This window comes from Molothrus ater, chromosome 3, assembly GCF_012460135.2.
Source record: "Molothrus ater isolate BHLD 08-10-18 breed brown headed cowbird chromosome 3, BPBGC_Mater_1.1, whole genome shotgun sequence".
NCBI classification, from domain to species: Eukaryota; Metazoa; Chordata; class Aves; order Passeriformes; family Icteridae; genus Molothrus; species Molothrus ater.
In genome coordinates, this window is record NC_050480.2 from 30,181,601 (window position 1) to 30,206,603 (window position 25,003).

The 25,003-nt window shown below is 36.4% G+C and overlaps 1 protein-coding gene across 1 annotated transcript in view; it reads left to right on the forward strand.

Moving 5' to 3' along the window:
* BTBD9 (BTB domain containing 9) overlaps positions 1–24,759 on the forward strand; it is a 115,777-nt gene extending 91,018 nt beyond the window's left edge. The window contains 2 exon segments of the mRNA XM_036380246.2: positions 10,729–10,807; positions 15,450–24,759. Of these exon segments, the coding sequence (XP_036236139.1) occupies positions 10,729–10,807; positions 15,450–15,554 (184 nt within the window). The 3' untranslated portion in view covers positions 15,555–24,759.
* Positions 24,760–25,003: the final 244 nt, after the last annotated feature.

Genomic DNA, 25,003 nt, shown 5'->3' on the forward strand with positions numbered 1-25,003 from the left:
ATTCACTACTGTATTTTATTTGATGATAATTCACAGGTAAAGAACACCTAGAGAGATCTAGATCATGCACTTAACAGTCCTAAACCACTTTCCTGATGTACAGAAAAGTGTTTTCCATGTTGTCTGAGGATTTCTAGACAATTCTACTATTATTGCTATGTTCTTAGCAATAATAGTAGCAAACTCAAGTTGGGATTGTTTTCCTGGGTATATTTTTGTGAAACCAGGTTAATATCTATCATGATATGATTATTACTTCTGCTATGGAGATAATATTTGAAGTGTATGAATATCTTTCCTGCACAGGGCACATTATGTACTTATATTTGTAGTGTCTTATATTTAACCACAAACCCAGCAGTTTTTTATTCCTGTCCTCTTCTAGTTCCTGCACTTCACTGTATGATCCCATTTCTAGAATTCCCTTGCATCAGTTTTCATTCATCATTATTCTCCTTAACTACTTCCACAGATATGTTTTCTTGCATAGTAAAATGGCTGGAAATTTTCTCAGCTCTCTTTCCCACTGCCTGTATGCCTGCATCACATTTCTTCTGTTGTTTCCCATCAGTTTTGCATGCATCTATTGTCCTGTCATACCTAGAATGAGAAAACATTTTTCCTGATTTCTGTGTAGTCCTTAATTCTGTCTCATGCCTGAGCCTCCCAAGTGGCCTGGTAGAACAGGACAAAAGGACCTGTTCTTGTACCTCTGATGTCAAGCAGATTTTTTGACCATACTTTGTCATATTTGACATGAAGTTAATTTCACAGCAAAACTCTTCTTGTACCTCTTCTTCTGTCCAATGGAGTATATTTCAACTGTGATTCATCCTATTTATTTCACATGAAGCAAGTTTCACAGCAGCTCTCTGAAATCCAGATGCCTGCTCCAGGGTTGCCGAATTCACTGTGGCCACATTCATACAATACAAAATGAAATATATTCAAGCAAGATGTCTGGGAAATTGCTACACTGTGAAGCTCAATTTCAAGTCTCACTTCACAAAAATAAACTAAGAATTCTCATTAGTCTGTTCATTATCCTGGTAATAATGCCTACTGGAACAAGTCAGACAGATATAAAGGGTCATTTTGTGTAATTATTGAGCTTTTAAGCCCTGCATGATAGAGGCATTGAAGTACATATTTTTCCCTGTGTTTATATGCTCACATTTTCGAATTATTCTAATAAGGGGAAAGAAGAAAGACTCCAGCTTCACAGTGCTGTCTTATTAAGCACAAAGAATTAAGATTTCACAGAGAGAAACCAGAGTTTCCATTTCAGAGCATTAGGAGCCTCTCAGCATTGTAGAATTTCTGCATCTAACATTTCATTTGCTAGTTTTATTTTAGATTATTCTAGCTTGATTGAAGAAGCATCTGGCTTCTTTAAAGTTACATTTCTTAGCAGCAGTTCAGGATCACAAGGTTTTCAAATTGTTCATTTGTCTTTTCTATTTTTCCGCTTCTACCTTCAGTTCCTTGTGTTTGCTTTTCAGCCACAAATATACATGGAGCTTTTGAACAAGCCTTCAACAGAGTAACAAGGAGCTGCACACTGCAGTGTCCTATTCTGCCTTAAATGTTTTTCCATGTTCTTGTTCACTACAGCTCTGCATGTACCATATTCATTAAAGTTTTGCCTTGTGACTGCCATGGTCTCGGCTCCTCTTCACGCACATTGCTGTGAGGAGAGTTGTGAAAACACCACAGTAAATCTGACATCAATTTGGATGTTAGCTCAGTTCTGCCTCAGAGAAAATAAGCAATACCAAATAATACCCACAATATCACTACGTGTTTCTTTTAAGTATTGAGTTTTTCCCCTATGCCAGCAAAGACATGAATGTCTCTTTGGAGACCAGCAAAAATTGGTAAATTCAGAATAGATATACGTATTGCTATTGCTATCTAGAAAAAATACTTTTAAGAAGAAAAGGCAATTCAGTATGTGTAAAATATTTGTAGCATAGTCCTCTATTCAAACTAAAAAATCAAAACGGTCATTTACTTTCAAGAATTATTATTATTCTCTTGTGGCAGTACATTGGCTTGCATTCACAGTCTTAAATTCTCTCTCTTGAAGATGTCTGTGTGTGCATGCATATACCCACATGCATGTAGGCATGCATGCACCCTCTCAGCACTTGTATGAATAAGTATTACTACAAAAAAGTTATCCAAATTGTACATGTCTCCTGTGAAACTGGCCCGTTTATCTGCCTGAGATGAGAAAGGAATGCCTAATACCTGAACTGTTGTTTTGTGGCTATGTTTGTTTACTTTGAAATTCATTGTTGCTTAAGAAAATAAATTAATGAATAAGAGATACCCAAATAAACTAGAATGTAAGGGGTTTTTTTTTGTCTGTAGGCCTTTCTTACAGGTAAAATAATTAAACAATACAGCAGCTGTTGACATCTCCTTGTACTGACAGGAGTCCAGTCAGTTAACATGTCAAATCAAGAGGTTTGCCCTAATTTGGTTGTTGATATTCAGGATCTAATTTCATCAAAACTCTGAAAAGTACCCATTTGTTTATGCTAGCCTAAACAGGTATGATCTTTAGGGTTACAAATGTTTTGCATTGAGATTCATGCAGTATTAAGCCATTGATTTATTCACAGTAATGTTTTTATGAAGACAGATTATAACCATGATACACAAAGTCAAAGAATTACTGTATCTTTAAGTTCATCTTTTGAGGTCTTCTGCGCTGTGTGCCATGTGGTCTATTTTTTTAGAATAATGTTTTGTCAGTTTGTTTCACATACTTAAAGAGATGATGCTTCCATTTTGCTCTTTGTTTTTCTATTACACTGAATTCCCACAGTAAGAATTTTTTATTTCTCAATGACAGTACAGAATATCATCATATTACCTAATTTCATTTCATTATTTTTCTTCTATACCTGTAAACTAATTTCTTAATGGATTTCATATATATCATGTACCTATTTATTAAATCATTCTACGTTTTTCCTGATACTTCAGTTGCTATGCAAACAAGTTTTGCCTTTGTTTTGTGCTCTTTCATCCTGAGTCATGTTTCCTTTCTTTTAAAAATTCTATTAGTGAAATTTTACTCAGTTCATTCTCTGTAAATTTTGAAGGCAGAGAGTTCCCAACTAAATACTAAAATTCAGTTTACCAGACCCTGTGTTCTGAGGGATTTTCATTTCTTCTGTTCAAAAAGTAACAGAAAAAGAATGGTATGTGTTACTTTTGTCTGTCTTGGCTCACTTCACTCTCATGTCTAAAATTACTGCAGTCCGGGATTCAGGTTCAGGGTTTTTAGTGGGTGAGTTTCAGTCTGAGGTCACAAGGCTTTCCTTTCTGACACTGAGGTTAATAGATAATTCAGTGTGGTAGTAGAAAGGGTAACAGTTTTCCTCCCTTCCATTACCAAACCTCACTATGCTTGTATTGCTGTTGGGAGGAGGCACATGCTGATTTACTTTTTTCACTGTTTTATTCTTCTTAGAGGCTGTGGTTCAATTTACTGCATTCCTTGGAGGTTTGACATGTCAATTAGATGTTATCGACTGTAATAGAAGAGCGGTTGCTGTAAATGTGAAGTTTTTACGAGTGGGCCGTGAAATTACACCCAGGGGAATGTAAGAGACAAGTGCGATAAATAGCGTTAGTGTACATACGACAAAGAAACTGATTAATAGGAACCTCATATTCTGCCTCATATCTCTAAAAGAATTGCTTATATATTTGTTTTTAATCAACTTTTCCATTGGTATGAAAAGTTAGATAATAAAAGTAGCCTACAATCTCTTGTAGATTTATGGGGACAAGAAGTCTTCAAAGTTGAAAGCATCCCATTAATTGTATTATTGGGTTTGCTATTGCATTGGATGGCTTTTCATATCTTTGCTACCACATCAGGTGGTATTGCTCCTGTGTGAACATCAGGAGCAATAACTATTGGTAACAAGTAAGCACAAAAAACCCAATTCAGCCTCTGGGATTATGCAGACTTGTCATGTGCATGTATGCTCTGATGTACACAGAATGAAGATGAACTCTCAAGTTACTCCAGTTCACAGCCTTTGTCTGCTGTCAGCTTCATCTGCCACTGCCAATCCCCAAAGATGTGTGTGTAGGTACTACATGCACAATTCTTACTACAACATAGAAATTTGGCTTGTGGCATTCTGCCAGTTTCCAGCAAATTGCTAATAATTTAATTTTATGTAAGATTTTAAAATATAAGCTATATTCTGGGGAATAAAGAAAGATGACTTTTTGAAACTGAAAAAAGGTGTAAGCAAGCTAAATTATATGGGCTTATGCAGTACAGAAATGCCAGCAGTTGCCTACATTGGTATGTGGAAATATTTGAAAATTGATTGCTTCGTTTAGATAGAAAGATAATTATTACATTCAGTTTTCCAATTGTTCAATTTGATTATATTTTTAGCATTTTCTTCTTGTAATACGTTTTCTAAAAAAATGAAGCTGTCAGCACTGAGACTTTGAAAGCAGGTGTTACTGTATGGAGTCTTTCAAGTGAGAAGTTTTATACAGATGTCAGAAAGCCAGTATAGACTTCATGAAATCTATTATATGTCAGAGCTTTTTTCTAGTAGGTCTGTTTTGTCAAGCCCACATTTGGTTTTTTCAACAAATCCTATGCAATGCAACATTTATAGCAGTTTAATAAAGCATTCTTACAGAGGACAGATATTTTGTTTGGGTTGGTGCAAGCGACCAAATCATAGAAATTATCCTACAAGTAGGTACTTATTTAGTTCAGATGCTTTCAGAATTATCCAGTCCTTATGGGAAGTATATTTATAATAAAAACTTTTGAGGGAACGTTTCCCAAAAGATGTTCATGCATGTTTTTACTTGTCAGTATATAAAGCTATACTGCAAGAGGTGACTTTCAGTATTTATTATTACTCTCACATTTATTCTAGACTCTTGTATTACTTATACAAACTATTTTTATTACCTCTGTTAGTACTTAAGTCCTTTTTGACTGTTTGGTGTTTTTTGGGTTTTTTTGCCAAGATGCATAATTAGGTCAGTTTTGCCTCCATCTCTGAGAGGAACAGATGAAAGGTTGTTACTTCCAGCTTGGACCTTCCTTGCTTCCTTAGGAGCCCCATGTTTCATAGGCCACCTGTTGAGAAACATAGGTCATGGTCACAGCATGAGATGGAAACTCAGTTTTAGTTGAGGTAGACCAGTAGTAGAATTTATCTTAATTGGCTTCAATTCATAAACCAAAGCATTGATGACCTTTGATTCCTAACAATATTTTCTTTCTCATGCTTTGTCTTCCCCCCTCAGTAGCTCGGGAGGTTGGATGGCAAGGAGCTGGTTGAGCCAGCTACTCAGTCTGGCTTCTTTAAGCGTCTGTCTTTCTGAGTTCCTATGTTAAAGTACAGCTGTAACAGGAGAAAGGAGTATTCCCTTCATTGTTTAGTGCTGTTATGGTGGAAAACATGGGGTTTATAGGCAATTTATAAGGTAACTGTAGACCTTTTTATAACAAAGAGTATCTGTATAACAATTAATTTTATAGCATTTATGGTGTGTGCTTCTGTGTCTATTTTATAGGTACTCCATAAGAAAGGTTAGTATGGTATTCATTAACAAAGCAGGGGGTGTAACATACCATGCAGACCATACTGTGGCACTCCTCCAGTAAGCTTGCTTATCTGTGCACACAATTTTATTTGGCAGCATCACATGCTGGTTACAATCTGCCTTCTTTGTATCAGTACAGTCATCAGACTAATACACAGAAAAAGGACACAACTCTTCTTTCATTGTCCTGTTACCTGCTTTTACAAATTCCCTTAAAAAAATACATAGTTACAGTTGAAAAAGTCAACATCCAAATAAGCTAAGAAGTGTTTCATCACTTACTGTAGAATAAGACATATGTAGACAAATATTAGAAAGTAAAATGGAGGTTAAATTCTCTTCAAAGTCTGCTTTGCTTTTTTTTTTTCTTAGAGTGAGGAACAGAAATATGGAAGTTGTAGGTCATCTTGGAAAGTGAGGAGACATGATGTGCACATTGAAAATGTACATGCTTAGCCTAAAGCAAGCCTTGATAGGAATATGATATGGTTATTACAGCTTGTTGAATGTTAGTTACATGTAGCAGCTTTCTCTTTTGTCTGATACCTTTGGCCTGAACTGGGTTTCAGCTCTGATCAGTGCTGCTCTGGTAAGCCCACAGTGTGGTAGTATTGTGTAGTGCCACTGGCTCATTAGAAAACCTCAATAAAATATAAGCTTCCTCTTCTTTCTTATTTGTTCTTTCTGGAAGAGAAGGACATAATGGGGAAGAATCCCTATTTATGTCTTATTATGTGTAATAAATCTTTAGAAATATAGCAGCTTTTCTTAGAAATAACTAGGAAAATATTCAAAATGCTGAAAAAATCCATTATGTTCTTTAAGAGGTGAATTGCTATTTTGGAGCTACAGATAGTTTAATGAATAGCAAGGTATTAATTTGGTTTACCTGGAATTTCTTGCTTTTTTCTTGCAACAGCCTAATAAGGAAAAAGACAAGAAGAAATAGAAAAGTGGGGGGATTTCTAGTGACCTTTTTCCTTTCTCTGAATAGAGTGTGGTGAAGAGATTGTGAGATGCACAAAGCCATCATGTTTTCAGCTGTTGCTGTTGGAGAGGTGAAAATTCTTGGCCCAAGAGTCTGTTTATATGTTTAAGCAGAGAAAGTGATTTTCATTGCAAGGAGCTCTAAGTGAGACAGGCAGAGTCAGAGAATAAGAGAGCAAAAGATAATTATCTAAATTATGTTCAGGCTATTATAGAAGACGAATATAGTTAAAATGTAATTAAATATGACAGGCTCACAGGATGCATGCATGGCTTTGGAATGCTAATCATCAATTACTGCATCTCCTTAGGAGAGTCAGGCAGAAAAAGAGTTAGAAGTCGTGTGGCTGAGGTGAGATGTAGAGTGTTAAACGCTGTAGGACTGTAACAAGGCTAATTTCTTTTTTAAAATGGAGTTGCTGCTAGCCAAGCAACTTGCAGTGCTGCATTTCAGCTTGAGGGTCCTGGTATAAATCTGAGTAGGCTGCTAGTCCTGGGTCTTCTCTTCGAGATGGAAACCTCAGCTTGACGCAGTGATTATTTCTGTTGTGAAAGTGATGACCAGAACTGCTGCAGACTGAGCCAGCAAATCTAAAACAAATCAACCAGCAAGACAGGTGTCAAAGCATAAAAAATATCAACACTGCCTGAATATTTAATAAAGCTAAACCCTGAAAACTACATTTGTTATAGGGTCACTAATAAGCTGTACAGAGACACAACAACTCAAAAAGACAGCAGTGTCATTTTATGGGAGAAGTAAATTCTGATAGATTCTTTATGACTGTGTCCCAGGTAAAGATAGTAAAAGTATTGCTGCCATTTGAAAAATTTGTTTGTTTGGCATATGGGGAGTAAAGGTGAAGAAATGCCATCCATTACACAGGACTGTCTAATCCCAGGCTAAAAATTAAGTGCTTTTCATCTGCTTTAATGCTGCTGTTCCTGTTACAGAGTGACTTATGTGTGAATCAATGTGAAAGCAATGTATAAAGTTTGGAGGAAATTTTTGTAGAGACCATCAAAAGTGATTTTGAGAATAGAAAGACAAACTTGTGCGAGGAAAATGTAAAGTAAGCACCTAGGCATGGCAGGACTAAATAAATGACATGGCTACAAAAATTCTATTTGCAGAACAGAATTTCTACAGAGAAACTGAAATTATTAAAATAATACCAGCAGAGATAACTAGTAGTAAAAAAGGAAGGTTAAAAAAAAACTTGAGGATTACCTGTGATGTATTTAATTGAGGAACACACCACTGAAAAATTGTTATGGCTCTATACATTAATAGAATTCTAAGTGAATTTGTTATATCAGCAAAAAATGCAAAAAAGAGGTCAGATATGCCTAGATAATGTTCTGTAAGAAATCCCTTTTCTCATAGGGGTATAGTTACATGCATAAATTCTCTTTGCTGCATAATAATGTGTATACTGTAGAGGTATTGCCTTGCATATATAGACAATCTCAAATGTACTCTTGCAGTCAAATCTATGCATCTTTCTAGTGAAGGTTTGCCTTGCTTATTTAAAAAATTATTCTTCCCAATCCACTTGGCTTGTTTTCTATTTGGCTTTTATCCTTTTTGCTAAGAAAATAAAATGAGACCTCTAATTTTCTCATTATGCAATTAAGTATTAATTCTCTAGTGGCAATATTATTGCATTTTAATAACTTGCTTACAAATTGTATGTAATTTTGACTTTATTTTTCCAATGAGAAAGGAGTAAAATGGACACATACCAAAATAGTAAATATTCTTAGGACTGAATTTGCTGAAAATGCTATCTAAAACACCCTCAATAAATGTTTTTATTTTTTTTCCATTATATTTTAATATTATTAAAGGAGTAATTATAATCAAATCCTAATACCGCCATTGTAGCAGAAAGTAAGGACTTGCAATGCAGCAGGAAGTGAGCAAGCATAGGAGCTTCCTGGAGGAGTTGATCTGGAAGTATGCCATCAAAACAATCTTCAGAGATCTTTTTCTCAACCTCTCTTACTATCTGTGCTCTTCAGATGTATTCCCAAATAGATCATCAGCCTCCCTGGTATCACATCATGGCACAGACAATGGCATTTATTGCCATGCTTGGAAATTCTGCACTGAGCTCTTGCAGTGTGTATCTGACCAGTGCTCAGAAATAGTAGAAATAAATACAGACCCACTTCTATTCTAGTTTGTGGTCTCTAATTAGCATATTTTCTTATCACAGAACACAAACTCTACATTAGTGTCTAGGGAGGCACAGGCTCTTCTTAATAGCTCCTTTAGGATTTTAAACTCTTTTATTTAGTACAGCTTTAAAATATTTTCCAAATCACTAGAAAGCAAACTGGTTTTTACATCACCGTTCTCCTTGAATCAAGTTTTTGTGTGTAAATGTCAAAGCATATGCATAATGCATACTGAGGCAGTGCTTTGTTATGAGAAGCAGTGCTGTGATCATCTCTTTGTCCCAGCCTCTCATCTTTGGGACATTGTAGTTCAAGATAACAAGTTCTGTTTGCCCATGGAGATTGACTGACCGTACTAGAGTAAGGTTAGAAGGGGTATCAAGAAGAATAAATCATAACAATCTTTCAAGTCTTGAAACAATCAACAAAATAGTCCATTCCCATTTTATATTTTATTTAGAGCATGAAGAAATAACCTGAGCTTTAAAACAGAGGTATAGCCACATAAGGCATATAAATAAACCATACCATTAGGTAGATAACTGCCTACCTCTGAGGCCTGCCACAAACCACACCTGTCTGTTATCATGAATGACTCTAATTACACCCATTACCTCATGCAGTAAGACCAGTAAACTATTTGAAATTCGTACTTGATTGGATTTGTAATCTTCTTTAAGCAAATACAACTGGACAGCAGTGATAAAAGTAATAGCCAACTAAATTAAGCTGAGAAATGCTATGTTTGTGACAAAAGGAGTTTTCCCAACAAGAGAAAAATCAAATGTCAGACAAGTAGTCAGCAGTGAAGCTGTTCATACTGCCAGGCTTTGGGGTTGTCTGCTGGCAGTAAGTGGTGTTCTATTCCAGTTTTACTTTGGTACCCTTTTTCTTACATGAACACTTCTGAATATATTCAGAACCCATTCTGGAAAACTATCCAGCTTTTTTCCATAGTAAATTAATCAAGTTAGACTTAATTTCATTTTATTTCTGAGGCCTTCTGTGATAGAGTCTAGTTTGGCTGAGAAGTTAAATTCTGGATTTTTTTCATGTTTTATGAATATAAAATAATTGAAATTTTAATGTGTTCAAGTACTAAACTAGTGGAAAACTGGTACCCAACTGAAACCTCTAGTTCCTGGTATTCTTTTTATTTGTTCTGTTGTACTGTGAGCACAAAGTTATGGTGTCCTTTTCCTGCTGTGTATTAGGCTGCTTGAGGTGTTGCACCTCACTCAGATCAGATATGAGTGAGAAATGAAGATTACAGTGGTTCCAATGTACCTCTAGTGTTCTCAGTCTAGCCTGAAAATTATACACAGCTCTGGAATAGTGGTCTGTTCTCCTCACTGCCGCTGTGTCAGGATGGGGAAATGCTCACAACCTGAACTGCAAATGGTGCTTTGTGGCATTTCTAACTTCCTGGAAGGACCTTGGTCCACACAAAAAAAGCTTGGCTCCTCTTGCTCTACTGCTCCACTTAGAGTGTGAAAAGTTTGAGGTTTTAGATGGTTTGATGTTTTTTTTCTCTTAGATTTGTAATTTTCTGTAACCAAACTCTGGTGATTTCTCGTGAGAAGTTAATAGGAGGGTGCACTTTTATTTATCTGACCTTTGTTTTTTAATCTAATACAGTCAATATTAGTCAAAGATTTTCAGCTTTTTTCTTTGAATATTTTCTTAACTTTCAAATTCGGTATGATTGTTGTCCCTCATACAAATTATAGTGGTATAAGGTATGTATGAAATTGCATAAGCAGAGTCAAGACACTTAAAAATGAGGAAGTAGTGCTGGAAATTCAGGCAATGAAGAATGTTTCTCCATTTGCCCTGTTAAGTGATAATAGTACATACTGTCACTTGAATGCATTCTGTATGTTTTATTGGAGGCTTTTGTGACTATATTCAATATTTGTATGTCTTTCTGAATTTTCTTTGTAGATCCTGGCAAACAATCACTTTTGATAAACAGCCTGCATCTTTTATCAGAATAGTTGGAACTCGCAACACAGCTAATGAGGTAAGGAACTTCTAAAAAACCCTATATCCTTCAAGAATATACTACAACACAGTTTTTCATATCTTGCAGTGAAATTGATAAGGCCTTCTCAAATGTACATACTTCATCTTTTTGCTCTGGCACTCTAGCAAAATGCTTGAACAGTGGTATTACCTGTTCCTCGTTTTGACCTTTCCACACTGCCATCAAACACTCCTATTGGGTTTGGTTTTAAATTAATCCTTATTTTGATGAACAATTAAAATACCAATTTAGTACACTAGAGAAAGGTGTATGGTCTCTGATGTACTTGGGTTTTATCACCTGCATATTATCTTTTTAATTAACAAAACATAAGAAAAATCTCATTATTCATAAGAAAATCTTATTTGCATAACAGTCCCTTAAAATTAATTTTCATGCCTGGTAAATCGATTGACTAATAGTGGCCAATTCAGAAGATTTTTCATTTTATTCAGAAAAAAATGTTTTTCTGTATAAAAAGAAAGTGCAGTATCATCCCATCTTTGTTTACTTGTGCTTCTCTCTTTTGTAGTCATTGTGTATTGTTTCAGATGAAGTCTAGATTTTACTCTTGACTTCAGTGAAACAATTTACAGTATATGAATTTAAGAGTAGATGCGTGTCTTTGTGAGATCAGGACTTATATACGACAACATCATAAGAGGCACCAAAGGCCACTGTTTGTGTGTCTAGACCTGTTTGTGTGTCTGTGTCCCACACATGTAACTCACCGCCAAACATGATACTTTGATGCTTTACACTGAGCTTGAGGTAGCACTACTACATTTGGATTAATTAGAATTTGTCAGCCTCCAGAGGTGAGGTTTTCTGATTGTATTTAGCATTTGGGCCTGCTGGTTCCTAAGCAATGGGAGCATTGTCCAGTGGCAGTGTCTATTCCCAGTTGTAGTGCAACTCCTGCAAACAAAAGCAGCACCAGATATCAACATCTCAGCCAACAGAGATGGAAAGTAGCTGACCAACCAACAGAAGTGGGAATACAAATTTTTATTTTGTGTTTCTGAGCAGTGTCTCCCACCACGTACAGTTCAGCCTCAATGAGTCCTTAGAATTAGTGTCAGAAGCTGCCTGTGGGGCAGTACATGTGTGAAGAAGGCTTCTTCCATTACTGATCCATATTGACAGTCTTGTTTCCTCTCATGCCAGTGTTTGTAAATTCCCACCTCTTTGTTAAAAAAGAACGAGGTGCATTGCATAAATTTAGCAATGCATGAAACATTACTTTCAACTTTGAGTTCTTGAAGGTAGCTTTAAGCCCTGAAGAGCAATGGCCTTTTAGCCATAAGTCTAATTTCAAATTGGTTACTATTTCCAAGGAATTTAATATCCTGTATAATTATTTATATAGAGCACTGCATAACTGTAGGGAAGATGAGTATAGATAGAGGTTACAGCTATTCATGTAGTGTCTCAGTTGAATTATAAACACATGCTGTTCTCCTTTGTCTTTCCCTCTTTTGTCTGTAAAATCTGTATCCAGCACTAATTTGGTTTTTATTTTTTAAATTATTTCTTCTAACACCTATAGAGGAGGAACATTGTCACTGTGTACATATTACTAAATTACTTTTAAATATATATATATATATATTAAACAGAGGGTCTGTAACATTTTGTCATAGATTTTAATTTTCCAAAGAAAGCAGCAAGATATTTTCCATAGTTAAAAATTAAATAGGAACAGTGTAACCAAAGTCTTGGTTTGTTCTATAGTCTCAGTAGTCTCTTCAGTAAGAATGCAAGCAATGTCCAGAATTACTTGCCCACAGCTGCTTGTACAGTATGTCAAACCATTTTCATTTTAAATAAAATACACAGCATATTCAGCAGCATATTCTTATCAAGGAATGTTACTGTAATAGGTACAAAATACTCCTTACTTGTTTTACCAACAAATACCTTTGAACTTTGAAACACAATCTGTACATCCCAAAGGGAAGAGTAGATTTTTGGAATTCAAAAGAAATCCCATAAAATTTCTCCATTTTGTGAATTCTTTAATCTTTTAAACTCATCTTTTTCTCACAGAGTTTTCCAAGTTTTGAAAGACATGTTCACAAATTTTTTTGACCTGGAGTTTGAGTAGCTTTTGGTATATTAGAGCATGATAGAAGTGTAACTTTCTGTTTTCTTGAGCTTACACACTTCCTACTTTTGTAGAGAAAAGAATTATTTTTCCTTGTCATTATTTGTCAGCTAGGTCACCTGATACTTTATGTAAGTTTTCTCTTGTTATTCCTCTCCAGTATCACTGACCTGGAAAGGACACCTAGCTGCTGATGTGAGAGCTTTATCTTACAAGTTACTGCACCAGTGTATTTGTACTTGGCCTTCCTGCTTTGGGTGTCTGACCTCTTTTAAAATATCCATGAGAAGTAGAACATGATGTGGGTCACAGGATGATCCTGAGCTGTCATTTTTTCTTTTGAGAGAAGCACATGCAAGATTGTTTGTTTTAGTGATACTGTTCTGAAATGCTTAATTCTGATGCCAGATGAAGCAGCTGAGCTCAACTGTGCTTCTCAGGCTTAGGCTTTTCCCACACAGTGTAATTCTTTATATGCTGAGGTGGCAGGGTAGCTGAGAATAATGTTCCAAATTCACAGGCTTGTCAATATGCCACATGTTTTCACCATTAACAATTTGATATGAAAGAATCAGTAAAAATGAAAGTTAAAATTTAAGAATTGTGTACTTCTGACCTTCTAGATTAGTATTAGCTAAATTTCAGGGCTATCCACACTATGTTTAAAAAAGCTGTGTAACTATGTAAAGTGAGGTTTTAAATGAGAAATACTATTATTGTGGGATACAGTAGAAATACAGAATCTTCTGGCTTAGAGATCTCCGTCAGATTCTGTGCTTCCTTTCAAGGAAAGCAGCATCTTACAGAGCTACACGGATGAGAGAATGTTCTTTTCTTCAAGGCCTTATCCTGAAAAGTGCAGCTGGAAAAATTACAATAGCTGTTACTTGAAAAACACAGGAGTGGGATGAGTACAAAAGGGACTTCTCTAGAAGTGTAGATAAATACAAAAATTGGCTTCTCAAGAACTGTAACAGATGCAGAGAATGCATGCCAGTATAGGAATTAGTTCAGCTTTAGGAAAAAAAACAGAAGAAATGCAGAGGAAAACCATTTTGTGCACGTGTCTATGTGTGGGTGCCTGTGCAGATTTGTAATCTCTTCATATATATGTATATATAAAGACATAGCAATACATCTTTATGTGAGCATGAGTGTATATATAGAAATATAAGCATGTATTGCAATGTATCTGCATAAAAAACTTACACTGAGGGGCACAAGAAAATATAATGGGGATTAAAAAAGAAAACAGGCCGTGACTGAAGATTTTTTAAATTAATTTTATGTATGCTGTCAGAATTCAAATTAGCTAGCTACATCCTCAGAAAAGACCTGGGGCTACTGCAGACATGTCAGTGCAGATGTCTGCTCAATGTTCACTTGAGCAGGGATGGTTCAAAAAGAATAATAGGATTTTAGGTTATGTTGGAGAAAAGATAAAAAATACAGTATTCTGTAGTCTTGTATGAATATGTAGTATATCCATGTCTTGTTTATGATATTTGATTTTGCCCATATTAATTTGAAAGGGTCTGGGAAAGGGCAGTTAAGATTATAAGAGATTACCTTTGTTTGTGAGAAGAGTTTTAAAGACAAGAATAATAGTAGATGTCATAAAAGTACACAAAATTAAGACAATAAGTTTGAAATTAATGATTTAATAATCATTTAGCTTTTAAACTATAATGCATGGGAAAATAGCAAATATAAAGCAGTGTAAAAATACTTAAGTTTAGTTGTGACAAAGATGTGCAATTCATAGCAATGCGAAATCATATGGAAAGAGGTTTTATAACAATTTTAAAGAGTTCCTCCCCCTTCTCCTCCCAGGCTCTTCAAGAACAAGTAGAAGTAAGTAAAGTAGAAAATAAATTGGAAAAATGCTTAAGCACATGGTCCTCTTACTCTAAGATACAGTCACCTGTACACTGGTCCCAGGTATTTGAATCATCAGAAAATGATCACTATTTCAAAAGGAATATTTCATCTCATGAAGCAGCAGCCACCTTGGACACTCTGAATGCCTTTCTACATACTCCAGGACATGTCTGTAGAGCTGCCATTGTTATTACAGCAGAGGGCAATCTTGAAATAGGATCATGTTGGTAATGATTTAAATTTCATTTCTAGTGTGCATGAACATTCAGCCTCTTGAGGAAGTTGCTAGATCATAAAATGTGTTTAAGACTACTAATACAGTTGTTGTTATTATCCAATAGCATGTAGTAGGTATTTCTGGTAGTTGGCAAAGAAAAAAATTGTTTACAAATATCCCTATCTGATTTTTAGTGCTATATATAAAGGTTGCTATAATTTGAAGGCCTTCTCTTGCTCCAGTGTTGTCCCTGCCTAATGTTTATTGCCCATGAGTAAATGTTTTTGACCCCATGGTGAAACATTCTGTTTTGACTTTGTCACTGGCCTGCAGACTTCCACATAGACTTCCATGTAGATTTCATCTTATTTTGATCATGCTTTTGCTAGCATTAAATTGTTTTGCTTTATCTTCATTTTTTTTGTTCTCTCCAGGTGTTTCACTGTGTGCATTTTGAGTGCCCAGCACAAAACAGTACCCACAAGGACGAGAGTAGTAAGGAAGTAGCAACAGCAGAGGTGGGGACTGGTGGACAGTAGTTTGTTTCTTGCCCTGTTGGAGCTGCAAGCACCTGCTTCCCTGCATTCCCCTCCTGGATCCATCTTGCATCCTCATGCTCACCAACCGTAAAGGAGGTTGAAAGGGAGCTTTTGCAGCCCCACTGACATTCTATGAAATTATTCAGAACCTTCTTGTGCTGGCACCTTTTCTTTCTTTGTGAATGAAGGGGACCATGTCTGAAAGCTGGAAGTATTGAAATGGAAAAGGCTTTCTCCCAAGGACATGAAGAGACTGTTGCACTCTCCTGGATATGTTCAAATCAGGCTGGTCCCGAGGGGGGAGAAAATAGGTCTTCAATCTTCATCAAGTACCCCATTAACACCCTACCTCTCTAATCTAACCAAGGCAAGGAAAACAGAAGGGAATAAATGGCAGAGCTACAGTGGAAATCTAAAATTACTCAAGCAGAATGGAAAGCATATGAAATAAGTATTTGTTCCCTAGAGGCTTTTATTAGCAAAAAAAAAGTTTATGGAACACATCAGTCCAGAATATATTTTATTTTTGAAGTGATTCTTCATCCATATTCTTTTGTAACTAGTAATCTGTTTTCTAAATAATTTTGATTCTGTATTCCACTTAGTTTCTTATTTTTGACTATAGCAAATGCTGTACAGTAGATTAAGGAAGTATCAGACATGTTTACCTGCTGAGATGCAAATTCTCTCATTCATCAGTGGGATGATAAGAAAAGCATTCATGATATCAACAAACTAATTAATGTATCTATATTAATCTTGACCTTAGTTGACTTTTCTAAGTACAAAATTGTCTTTTCCTACATTCAAAAGGAAGTTTCTAAATCAAACATCCATCTTGAAGAAAATTGTATTTTTTCACTCCTGAAGATGATTATTTAAATTCTGCCTGCCTAAGACAACTTGCAACAGAACATCAAAAATGTTTGGTTTAGAAAAGTGGAACTCCATCTGGTCACTGACAAGCAGTTGTTCAAATACCAAAAGACAAATTTGCAGATAATTTACATTTTTCCAAGAAGAGTTGTTTTACAGTCTGGAGCTAAAAATTCAAAGGCTGTGTATGCATTAACATTTCTCATGATCTTCATAAAATGTGATGTTTTTGCACTGTATTGTAAAAGATCTGGTTCTTACTTTACAGTCACAGAATTCGTTATCCATCCGTATCTGTCTGGATTACATTGCCTGCTACTTTGCTTATTCTGTTTTCACACTGATGATGATGTAATCTCTTACTCTCCAGATCTGCATGACTTTTAGGAAGAGCTCCATGCCAGTCTTTCCATATGGGATAAAGAGATTTTGTATTAAGACAAACGCTGGTGTAATTGGCAAAATTGATTAGGATGCTTGCTCCTCCTCACAAAGTATATTATATTGGAAATGTCAGCTAACCAGTTTTATGAACTTGGAATTTCCTGTGGTGATAAATAACCTTGCCTGAAGAAAACAAAGCTAGTGCAGGATAAATACGGCTTTCTATTACATAACCATAGTGATAAAATGAGTTATATCAGCATAGCAAATTGTATCTTAATTTATCACACTGCTTAATTTGAAATAATTTCCCTGTTGGATACTAGTTGTGCTAAACCTAAGAAATATAATCAGTGATAGCAATGAATCAGAGGATATTTCAAATAAGAAAAGCATCCCTTTTCTTTCAAATAAAATTGATTAGGCTTTATCAATAATATTATAGTATTTTTCATTGCCAAATTACAATTTAGTTCAGACATTTGCATACAGTTCCCACCCTTCCCACTGCTGTGTTCTTACTTGTGAATGTCTGCTGGTGAAGATGAATGCCCACTGTGCTGTATGAAGCTTCTAATTCATGTGCCACAGCTGCCTTGGACAGTGCAGAGTTCTGAGGCAGGACGCTGCGTGTGCCAGCCACCTCCCAGTCTGCAGGGCTGATTATCTTATGGCTTAACAGCCTTTAGAGCATGGAAAAATTGAGACCAGCTACTGAGGGAACCACTCTCATATTCATGTACAGGTCCAAAATATTGGAATTTTTTTCCCTTTAAGAGCAGAAAACTTTTTCAGTCGCAATCGATGCTGGAACTACTGAGATGCCTGGAGCATATCTTGCTTTTGGTAGATAAGTCCTTGCGTGGCAGTGGTGGTACTTCTTTGCAGTTCCATCAAACTGGTCTGCTTTTCTCAGACTGTGGGTAAGCAAAGGGCATAACTTCCTAGCTGGTATTATTTAGTAGCCAACATTTCTAGAGAATGTTAAAAAAGCTAAAAAAAGGTTGTGCCATCTGTTCTGAGCCTAGGCTCTCAGAGAAAGAATGGAATTTTTCCATTTATAATCTTTGATGTGCACAGTTACTTTTTATGTTACAAATAAGTCTTGTAGGCTATAACCTATGGAACATCTGTTTGATCTTGTCCTGTAACTCATTGTGGAAAAGAAATGTCTCTTTATTTCCCATGACATTCACTCTCTGCCAAGAATCTGGATGAACATATCTGAAATCCCCAAAACAAAAACTCTTGAGGTCCTACAGACCCTTCAGTTTCCCACCCCTATAAATCAATAAAAAGAAGAACTAACTTTGCATTATCCCTTCATGCAGGTGAATAGCAATTTTTAGTTGTAGACTTCTTCTCAGTCACAATTGGCCTTTCTCAGAGTCTTTATTTTATTTAGAGTTGCTCTGAGAACCTGGCATCAAGATGAGCCGTAGGCTTTTAAGGCAAGCCCTGCCACAAGCCCTTCACACTTTCAGCCTTTACCTTCTTTATTTAAAGATATAAATGTTTACAGAGAGCTGAACTCCACTGGGTCTTCCAGTGCTGCCCCCCAACAAACACCCCTAATTACCTGCATTGCCTAGAAGAGGTCTCTTGTCTTAAAAATTGTGTTAGCAATGTATTAGTAGTGACAAAGGAGGATACAACACAGAACTGATTTGTGGTTTTGTGTGAATGTTCTCATTCTTTCTAATTACTGTGTGTGTTTATTGACTCTCAAGTTCACATGTACTTCCTGTATATTCCTCTAAGGTTTCTTTTTCCTTTTCTTTTTTATCTTTGCTTTTTCTTTTAGGAAAACTAACTTGTGCTGTTATGGCATAGTATCAGGGTTTATCAAAGTGATGAAATGCTGTAATTATTCAGAACTGTGTAATCAGTCTTATTCTATTTAGAACAAGGTTAGAGCAGAACAGATCAGGTACTCATTGCTTTTTATCAGAATCTATAAAATAGACCTGTTGTTAAGAGTTCTGTATAATGGAAATAACTATACTGACAATATTGAGCCATTGATTCTATTTGGTACTTCAGCATCTTTAAATTCCCCAAGCCTTCTTTTCTCAATTTTACTTCTGTAGGTTGAATTCAGGCTTAGACTTAACTCACATGGAGCTCAGCAAAGGCCTTTCTAAAATCTTTTTATTTAGTTAACTTTTTCCAAATGAAAATAAAAGGGTTTTTATTCACAGAATGTAGGGTAAAATTATTATCTGAGGAAATTAATTTTTGAAGTGAGCAAACATTGTGCAGCTTACAATTTTTCAAGATGCTTTTCAAGCCATTTCCAATCAGCTTTAAAAAAAGTTCAAATGGCTGTTAAATGGAATTACAATGAGAGAAGTTAATGCAAGTCTAATGTAAAAGACAATACAGAGAAGAAATTGCTAATTTTGTTAGAGTAAGAACTCTTCTTCATTGCAGTTTTCTTCCTTCAGAGTTCCATTTCTTTCTTCTTTTCTCATGAAAATAAGTTATTCATTATGACAACTCATGTAAGTGCTCAGTGCTTCTCAGCATTGCTGAAAAATTCAGTTTAATGCATCTTCATCTTTACTAATGACAACATTAGAGAATTTTCAGTTCAGTACCTGACTTGATGAGAGCTAGTTTCCATAAAAGAAAGCAAAAGAAGTTTGTAATTGTTTCAGTCTAATTAAATTTTCAGTACAAAAATTAGATTACAAAGTTATTGCCGTTCTTGTCTGATTGTTGTGTCATCGTAGTTCTGGTTATAAAGTGCCGCCCACTCAGAGATGCTTAATAAGGAGTTAGAACTTTGATTTCACAAGCTATAGATTGTATTTCTCTATGAAGATATTAATTGGCTTATATTTTGACAGGTGTTAGTCTACTACCAAATAAACAAGTGAATGCATTTGTAATTTTGTTGTTGTGACTAGAGTAGTAGAGCAAATGATAGAACCAGTAAGAGTTAATGTATCCAAGAGTAAACGTTTAGGCTTGTGCGTCGTCATATCAGTTGCCAGAGGACTAAACCATGCTTCAAAAATAATTGTAGATCTCAGAGGATGCTTGAGGCCTGGTTTCCATCCCCATCTCTCAGTTAATGGTTCTGTTTAGGTTAGAATCGTTAGTTCTCTCTGAACTGATTGTTGTTGTCAGTTGTGCTGGTTAACTCATATATATATATATGTGGAAGCTCCATAAAGCTTTGTTCAGGATAGAGAAGTAAAGGTCCTGGGTCAAGTGTTAGGACTGCTTAAATACTCATACATACATACATATGTGTGTGTGTGTACATGAAATTGAGGTCATAGCTAATTATTTAGCTTGCATTTAGACTATGTTCTAAAGCTCCAAAATGGGAAAAAAAAACCTATGCAGGCAGGTGTGAAATGCTGCTCTGTGGTATGGCAGGATGCTGGTTGCTTTAAAAATGTAAATGGCTAAAAATGGTACAGGTGAACCAGTCCAAAGTTTTTGTCCAGTTAAATATTGGCAATTTGGCTGTAGTGAGGTGTATATAAAAGCAAGTTAAATGCTCATCTCAAAGATGAGTGCAGTCCAAAGAACACAGATATTCCTCCTAGCTACTTTGTCTGCCGTGTTTTGCAGTATTTACAGAGTGAACCTTCTTAGGACTTCTCTTACCTGCTGAAAAAAACCCTGCAGTCTTTTTGGCCCTTGCCAGGCTTTTGTTGCAAAGCTTTTGCTGGGTAATGACAAAGTCTCACTCACATTCCACGGTGGAATCTGGGTCTGTGTTTGAATGCTTACATGAAAAGTTTTAAAATTGCTCTGCAACTTTCTTTAAATAAAGAAAGCCCAAATTAAAAACTGCAGCGTAGTATGAGGAAACTACAGGTATCTGTCATATACCCACATTCTGATTAGCCTGTGCAACCACATACCCATCTTAGCATACTGTATGTGTTTAATTACTAGGGCATGTCCAGTTGGTGGAAAGTGAAGAATGAACTCCATACACCCATGACATGATCAATTCTCACACAGCCAGTCATTAGAGAAGTACTTCTTGTACTGTTCCTTGCAGCCTAATACAATAATACAACAGTGTTCTGAAGAAATTGAGATTCCTTACATGAATGTAATGGAATTGAAGTTCAGATTACTAAATATTTGAATCAGTGGTGGCATCACCCTGCACAGGTGTGAACATGCCTCTCCAGTGCCTCTTACTTCTTTAGGCCCTGGGCTATCACAGAGGAGGAAATCTACACTATTGATAAAATAAACTTTTATGCATTCTTTTTGTGCTTATCATCTTGGCACTTCTCTTTGTGCAGCTGTTCAGTTAAAACATGTTTCTTGTCATTCTCAGAATTAATCCTCTGACTCCTGAAAATCTGCAGATCCACATCAACAACTTCAGTCAATTATATTAAGCAGTCTGAGGAATTTCCAAAAGTAATCTAATATGGTCTTTAACCAGATTCTATGTGCCCAAAAAGTACCAGCCTGAAATACCAAGTGAGTTGGACAGTATCACCACTCAGATGAGGCTGTGTAAACTATGTGCCCGGTAGTCCAAGTGAACAGTAGTTATCACAGTATCTTTCTGGAGAGGAATCAGGGAATCACAGAGTAATTGGGTTGGAAGGGACCTCAAAGATCATCGAGTTCCCACCTCCCTTCCATGACAGGGGCACATTTCACTAGACCAGGTTGCTCAGAGACCCATCCAAGCTGGTCTTGGACACTTCAGGGATGGTGATCCACCACTTCTCTGGGCAACCTGTTCCAGTGTCTCACCACCCTCACAGTAAAGAATTTCTTCCTAATACCTAATCTAAACCTGCTTTCTGTCAGTTTGAAGCCATTCCCCCTTGTCCTGCCTGTACATGTCCATGTAAAACATCCATCTCCATCTCTCTTGTAGGCTCCCTTTAAGTACTGCACATACACAGTCAGGTCATCCCAAAGCCTTCTCTTTTCCAGGCTGAGCAATCCCAGTTCAGCCTTCCCTTCATTCATGTAATTTGTGGTCTACATCACCTATCTGTTGTCTCTGTACTCCTGAGCTGTAGTTTCTAAGTGGCAAGATTAGTGGTTGATACCTGGAATCCAGTGTGTTTAACCATTTCTTAACCATGATGTTAAGAAATTTTTGTCTTTACTCAAAACTTTCGGCTTGTGCTTTTGAAACATGGTCAGGCCACAGAATTGCCTTTTGGGCATCTTCTATAGCTGTCTGTTGGATTTTTGAGTTATCTTTAGTTGCTAAAAGATGGTAAGATTCTTTTCAGGAATTTCTCATAGAGATTTGTCATGCTGAGAAATGGCTTTTGAAACAATCATGGCAGGTACATTGCTGGAGAACAGGGGCAGGTTTCTTCTGCTTCCACAGGCCAGGATCCTGTTTGGGTTATTCTCTGAGTTTGTTTTTGCCATTTTTAATAACAAGGGTGTTGGTGTTGCAGGATCTGGATCTGTTTCAGAAATTGTGTCACTCATTTTGAGAGGCAAATACTTACATGAATGTTTTTATGCAGTAATACAAAGCTCATGAGGCTTGGATGATTAGATTAGAAATATCTCTTAAAGCAAGAGCTGGAGTTGCAAAAAGAGGCGTTTGGGGGAAAGAAAGACTGGTATGGAATTATCTGGAATTACATGGCTGCATCTGTGCATATGTAGCAATGGAAACGTATGTGTTAAGCAAGTTGAGTGACTATTTGCAGAGATGTGTTTCTATATGGCCTTACTTTTGGTTAAAAATGGAATTTTGTTAAGGAATCTATCACTCATCTGAATATGAGTGCTAAAAGAGAACACAGGAAGTGAGGCTTTAGTAGTTTTTATGGCAAGACCAACATGAAGATAAAATTCCTGTGGTCTGAGCTAGTTCTATTTGTCCCCAGTCTTTCCAGCTGTTACTTTCTCATACATGCTTTCCCCAACCTGCTTGTTACTCCTTTTCTTTTCCTCCCTACATAGCATCATATCACTGCTGCTGGAGTGTTCCCTGTAATTTTCCTCCATATTGTAATGTATTAAGGAATTTTTAAAAATTACTTACTTTTACCTCTTTATCCTATCCTGAATAAAATATAATCATCCCCTTTCATTCACATCAGACTCTAAAAGGCAACCGCCACTAGGCTGTCAAGTGCTAGTGAGCAATGTTTGAATTTGGCTCTCTATGGATGTGTGAAATACTATTTTGGGCCTTGTACTTCCGTGATCTGTTTACAGTCTGTTACCCTTAAGAGGAAAATAAGTAAGAAGTTTACTGTTGACTTAGGAACTAGGTCAGGTTTTATGCTGGCTTACATAACTTCAGTTTAAATATAAATTTTAAGTATTTCTTTCTCACCATGGTACACCAGCTATGCACTCAATTTGCTAGTAGTGCATTGTCCAAGGCATTAATTGTACGTAAGTGCTCTTTTCTAAGTTAACTGCATCATCACGAGTGAACCTTGAAAGAATTCATAACTTTTCAGTGTCCCTGTGTCAGGGTATTTCACCTGTCCGTATGAAACCCCATACTGAGCACACGGACTTTTGTGAAGTTCAGCATTACTTAACAATTTTGTCTGTTAACCTTGTGCATTCTCTCATAAGATGTTCTTTCCTTTTTGCTTTGCTCAGTGTCACTGTTGTCTTTGGCTTTCTTTTTTAAGTGAATGTTAATGTTCAGAGCCAGGCTAAATAGAAGTTTAGCTTTTAGTGAACTTTTTCACTCATTCTCTGTTAGTGGCTCCTCTTTCTTGACAGACAGTAATTTAAATCCATTTTACACTATGTTACCTTCTCCTTCTCTGTAGCAATTATAATTGTATCTTGAAATTGTTGTGCATCAAATCCCTTTCCTTCTTTCTCATAGAGTGGTTCTAAACTACCTCAGACTTTGTTGTGAACAGGTACGAGTTTCAGCTACAGTTTTTAGCCTCTATCATAATGTTGGAATGTTCTTTAAGTGCATGTGTATGTAGCAAAACCGGCCTGCCAGACCCTGATGGCATTTTCAGGAGCATGGTCCCAAGTGATACATGTAATTGGGATGAATTCACAGCCACACCTGTTCAGGCTCTTGCTGATACCTCTTTCAAGAAAAGCTTTTCAGGAGAACAACTTCTGGTATGAGAAGTGCTCCAACTTTCTCTTTGAAGGGACATGATGCTGCCTGCACTGGACAACTTCCACCTCTCCGTCATCGTGACAAGCATCATAAAACTGCATCATCAGGCCTCCATCCCTGGCTGCAGGATCCGTGCTATTGCATTGGACTGTGCTCATCATATGAGAATAAACCCCACATGGTGTGTTCTGATGACCTCGGTGTCATTTTATTGTCATTTTATACTGTTGCAGATATGCATTACCGACCCTTTGGGCTAATTAGGTTTCAGGTTAAACGGTGGTTGCAGATTGTGCTGCAGTGATCCAGTTGATAACTTTGGGAATTGTCTGGTTTTGTAAGTTATCCATTATACAACCCAGCAAACCTCGTTAGTACTGATTTCCTTTTCACCAGCAGACATGCATATCATCAAACAAGCATTTTGTAACATGGAATTTTCTATGAGCATCCAGAAAAAGAAGCATCCCAATTATTTTCTTAGTAGCAATGTGTGTATTTGTAACAAAAGTTTTAGAATTATTAAACTGCTGTAAGCTATTCTGTGCATGCTCTGGCCTTGTATTAACAGTTTGTATTAACAGCTGATAAGCAGAGGGCTGTGGCACATGAGGAAGGCTGGCTGTGGATTTTACAGTTTCAAAGAGCAGCAGAGTGCCAGAGTGGATGCAGGACCAGACAATGCTCAAAGCAAATAATAAAGTGAAACTGTTGTGCTTTGTATTTATTTCTTTGGGGATTCTTCTTCAAAGTATTTAACTTCACAGGAAAATATAGAGTATATTTAAAATAGTAACAATTAGAAATACACCTTTTCAAGAATGAGAGAGGTGTGATTTGGAAAATAAAGTGATCTTTTGTGCTTCACTGCTTGTCTGTAGTTCTGTTAACTTAATGTTAGAACCTGTCTGATGCTGCTCACATATTGCATGTGTGAATAGAAGACTTTGGGCAGAACTGTATTGATTTCTCATCAGATCAAGGAAGTTAATAACCCCATCATTGATATATTAACTCATAACGACACAGTCCTAATATCAACATAGAAAATGGGGGTGATTTTCGCTGTGATTCCAGGCCACCGGGCATCCACTAAGCTACTGCAAATGTT